This window comes from Schistocerca nitens, chromosome 1 (assembly GCF_023898315.1).
Source record: "Schistocerca nitens isolate TAMUIC-IGC-003100 chromosome 1, iqSchNite1.1, whole genome shotgun sequence".
NCBI classification, from domain to species: Eukaryota; Metazoa; Arthropoda; class Insecta; order Orthoptera; family Acrididae; genus Schistocerca; species Schistocerca nitens.
In genome coordinates, this window is record NC_064614.1 from 1171267114 (window position 1) to 1171271874 (window position 4761).

General features: G+C 42.2%; 1 protein-coding gene across 1 annotated transcript; it reads left to right on the forward strand.

Annotated features, from left to right (window-relative positions):
- The first annotated feature begins 314 nt into the window (after positions 1-314).
- LOC126233154 (putative gustatory receptor 2a) lies at positions 315-893 on the forward strand. Its single transcript, XM_049942844.1, has one exon. The coding sequence runs from the start codon at positions 315-317 to the stop codon at positions 891-893; it is 579 nt and encodes a 192-aa protein (XP_049798801.1).
- The last annotated feature ends 3868 nt before the right edge of the window (positions 894-4761 follow it).

Sequence of the window (4761 nt, forward strand, 5' to 3'; positions counted from 1 at the left end):
AGTCAGCTATAATGCTATTCAAGTGTCTCACTACTGGGAACCGACACCTCTGCCAAATAATTAATCTGCTGGAAACAGTAGATCAATTGCTTCTCCACTGCCAGTATGGGTACAGCAAGGTTTTTACCCAAACACGGAGAGTTGTTTTTATTTTTGTTGCAGTATTATTAGGACTCTTTATTGGTCTCTGTTTACATACAGCAGCTATTAGTTTTGAAGGGAAGTGGAAGGAAAGTATTGTCCTCTTTTCTGCACTCTATAACTTAGTTTGGCAAGTACAGTTCTTTGGCATCGTGCTGGTTGTGCGGGACCGGATGGGCGCCATCCGCAGGCAGCTGCTGAGGAGTGTGCGGCCGCCGCTGCACAGGGAGGCGGAGCTGGAGGAGGCGGCGACCTCCGGAGGGCGGCGGTGGGTGGCGGAGAGTGGTCTGTGGCGCCTGCAGCGCGCCAGGCTGGCCCTGCACCGTATCGCCCGCCTCTGCGGTCAACACTTTGGGCTCTCGCTGTCGCTGTCGTTTCTCAACCGCCTGCTGCAGCTCGTCTGCACCAGTTACTGCTCCGTGCTCCTGGCGAACAACTGGCAACACCTCTCGTCCGGATTACGTGCCCTTGCCGCTGCGTTCGGTGTTCTGTTGGTGGTTGAAGCCAGCTTCCTGCTAGCCCTGTGCTGGGCGTGCTCGTCTGCTCAGGATAGAGCTGTCAGAGTTGGCCTGGTGCTGGACAAGATTCAGTCCCTTCTGCCCCCCAGCGTTACGTCACGTTCTCTCCAATTGGCAGTGGAGAATCTGCGTTTTTCCGCTGCAGGCTTCTTTGACTTAGATCTACGTTTATTTGTTGCTCTTATTGGTACGAGTGTCACGTATGTTATAATACTTGTACAGTTTCGCAGATAAGACAACAAATGCATGGTTCACTAGCTTTCTTTTGATACAATTTAGACACTCACTCAGAGACACTTTGTAACAACTCCTGCCACTGCACAGTTTGCTTTGAAATGTAATTACGCTTTTTCATAGTATTAAAATAAAAATTAACAAACTCGTCTACATGACTATTCTTCCTCTACAGACCAGATTTTCCTGTTACATAATGTGCGCATGAAACAGATATGACTCTCCAATGTGCTATTACCATTCAACTCATATTCTATAAACTGCCTGCAAATTTTTCGAAAACAGTATTGCAGGAAGTTTCTCTGTAAATTTTGTTAATTATTATACCTGTACATCCTCGAATTCTTGCTATTAAATGCCTTTAAAAATATGACCAAAAGTACATCAAAAGCCAGGCTTTCTTCGATAACTCAGTTGCCAATAATAAGTGAATATTAGTTATACTTCAAATTAACACTTACTTACCACATAAGTTTTATTGTCGGAATTTTGGTTTCTGCATTTTTAGTTGTTAAATGGGATGCACTGTATTGGGTGCAACAGGTATAAGGGCAGATATTTGTATGTGTGGTAGCGTGATATGTACACACAGCAGTGTGTTCATCGTTTTTCTCTCTTTGTCGATCACTCTTCACACAAACACATTACATACTTCACAGCCCAATGTTTTCTGCATGGCAGTAACTATACCACTAAGTGGACAACACCTGTCGGTAGAGTCTAATATTTTAGTATCCATACATCCGCTCTTCAATACCAAACCTGCTGTAGAGGATAAAATAACCATTAATGCCTTGCTCTGACCATAAGTTCTTGGAGGTACTACCCAACATAAAAATATACCTCTTATAATACCTAGAAATATCAGTTGGTAAGTGACGTAAAACACTGATGTAATGTTTTTCAGTACACCGTCCTCAGTCATCAATAAAAATATCACCATTTACACCCGTCACACGCTGAAAAACGAATGGTCCACAGAGAAAAATCGAGTAAATCCCTGAATAGAATCACTACTAGGAAAACTATTTCACGCCCTTAAATGTAAGGTTGCAGATTACAGTGGGGCCACTAGGTTTTGTAAAATTATATATATATTTCTTCATTCTAGACACAACACAATTAAGAAGAGTACTTCTCAGTTGAGCATGCATTTCTCAGGACAGTATTATAAAAATCACTGTAACCTAAAGCAAATTGGAAGTAAGTATAAATTCATTACTATTATTAGATCAACTAAATATCTTTTTCGCTCATCACTGTGTTTATGTGTTTATAGTGGAGAAACCTCTCTCTGTGGAACTAAAACATTGCATATTTCTGATGCACCAATCAGCTGTATTGTATAGACCCATTTCTGTGGTACTGACATTTTGGCTATCTTTGCTTTCAAATGTTCAGCCCCCACCCCATAAAATAAATCACTAACCATATCAGTGTCTGAATGCATATTATCTACACTAAGTAAATCAACAACATAAAGTGATCCCGCTAATTTCAAAATACAGGCTGTACATAAAGTCCGGGAACACTTTCAATTATTTATTACACAAGAACAAAACATTGTGCAGATATTATACATGTATCATTTTGAAGAGAAACACTGAAAGTTTTTTTTTCATGTTTACCGCCACAGCGTAGTTTGGTGATTTGCCGATAGTCAGCGTTACTCGCAAACATGGCGAGTTCAGGTGCGGAGCGAACTTTCTGTGTGTTGCAGTTAGACAAAAACAAGTGTGCTACAGCTGTTCAACGGATGTTTAGAACCAAGTACGGTAAGAAGCCACCAACAAGGAAGGCCATTTACCACTGGTACAACAAATTCGTTACGATTGGTTGCTTGTGCCCAGCAGTGAGAAACGGACGTCCCAGTGAGAGTGAAGTGAATGTGGAGCGCGTACGAGAGACATACATAAGGAATCCAAAGAAAGATGCCTCAAATGAATTCGGACTCTCTGTTCATCTTTCAGCAGGGTGGGGCTCCACCAGATTTTCATCGTGAAGTTCGTGGGTACCTGAACACGGAGCTGCCCCGATCACCAGATCTAACTCTGTGTGACTTTTTTTTTTGTGAGGACACATTAAAGAGCTGGTGTAGCAGAGCTCCAGGAGAGAATACGGGAAGCGACTGCCTCGCCGACGATGCCATCTGGGACGGGTATGGCAACAATTAGATTACCGTATTGACGTCTGCCGGGTCACTCATGGTTCGCATATCGAATGTTTGTAAAAAGAATTTCAGAGTTCCTCTTCAAAATGCAATATGTATGACATCTCTACAATGTTTAGTTCTTGTGCAATAAATAATTGAAATTGTTACCAGACTTTACGTACACCCTGTATTTTGAAACACATCGTTTTTGTTTTCAAGTGATGTATTACTCATTAATGATGAAACGTGGTTATCATTGAGATCCATACATTCATTCAAATATTTCAGACACACCACATTTATGTGTGTCTGTATTCTTATAATTGTGTTTGTCTTTCACTTGGTATTAGATCCTCTAATTTATCTAGAAACTGTTGCAACTCACAACTAAAATAACAAATAATTAACCCATGTCCTAACTACATTTCTTTTCCCTATCATACAGTAAGGTTCACAAATTTTCAGTTCATTTTCTTCTGAGATGAGTATCTTGGAAAGTGCCAGTTAAATGCAGCGAAAAATGAAGATATAATTTCACTAAAATGAATTGTTGTTTTTCTGAATCAGAAGTTAATGAAGTAGGGTCAGTCATCTACACTAGAAAAGTACCATGTAATGAAAGGAAGATTTTTCAACAACCGTTCTACGGCAAGCGTTAAGCTTAAGCATCTTGTAGGTCCATGTCACAAAAACGCATTGTATTCCATGTCAAGAAATTGAAACAACTATCTGAGCTGCGATACCCCTCTAGCTGAATTTGATAAATACACTACTGGCCATTAAAATTGCTACACCAAGAAGAAATGCAGATGATAAACGGATATTCATTGGACAAATATATTATACTAGAACCGACATGTGATTACATTTTCAAGCAATTTGGGTGCATAGATCCTGAGAAATCAGTACCCAGAACAACCACCTCTGGCCGTAATAGCGGCCTTGATACGCCTGAGCATTGAGTCAAACAGAGATTGGATGGCGTGTACAGGTACAGCTGCCCATGCAGCTTCAACACGATACCACAGTTCATCAAGAGTAGTGACTGGCTTATTGTGACGAGCCAGTTGCTCGGACACCATTGACCAGACTTTTCAGTTGCTGAGAGATCTGGATAATGTGCTGTCCAGGGCCGCAGTCGAACATTTTCTGTATCCAGGAAGGCCCGTACAGGACCTGCAACATACGGTCGTGCATTATCCTGCTGAAATATAGGGTTTCGCAGGTATCGAATGAAGGGTAGAGCCACGTGTCGTAACACATCTGAAATGTAACGTCCACTGTTCAAACTGCCGTCAATGCGAATAAGAGGTGACCGAGACGTGTAACCAATGGCACGCCATACCATCACGACGGGTGATACGCCAGTATGGCGATAACGAATACACGCTTCCAATGTGCGTTCACCGCGATGTCTCCAAACACGGATGCGACCATCATGATGCTGTAAACAGAACCTGGATTCATCCGAAAAAATGAAGTTTTGCCATTCGTGCACTCAGGTTCGTCATTGACTACACCATCGCAGGCGCTCCTGTTTGTGATACAGCGTCAAGGGTAACCGCAACCATGTTCTCCGAGCTGATAGTCCGTGCTGCTGCAAACGTTGTCGAACTGTTCGTGCAGATGGTTGTTGTCTTGCAAACGACCCCATCTGTTGACTCAGGGATCCAATGCGGATATGATGCCTGTCATCTCGACTGCTAGTGATACGAG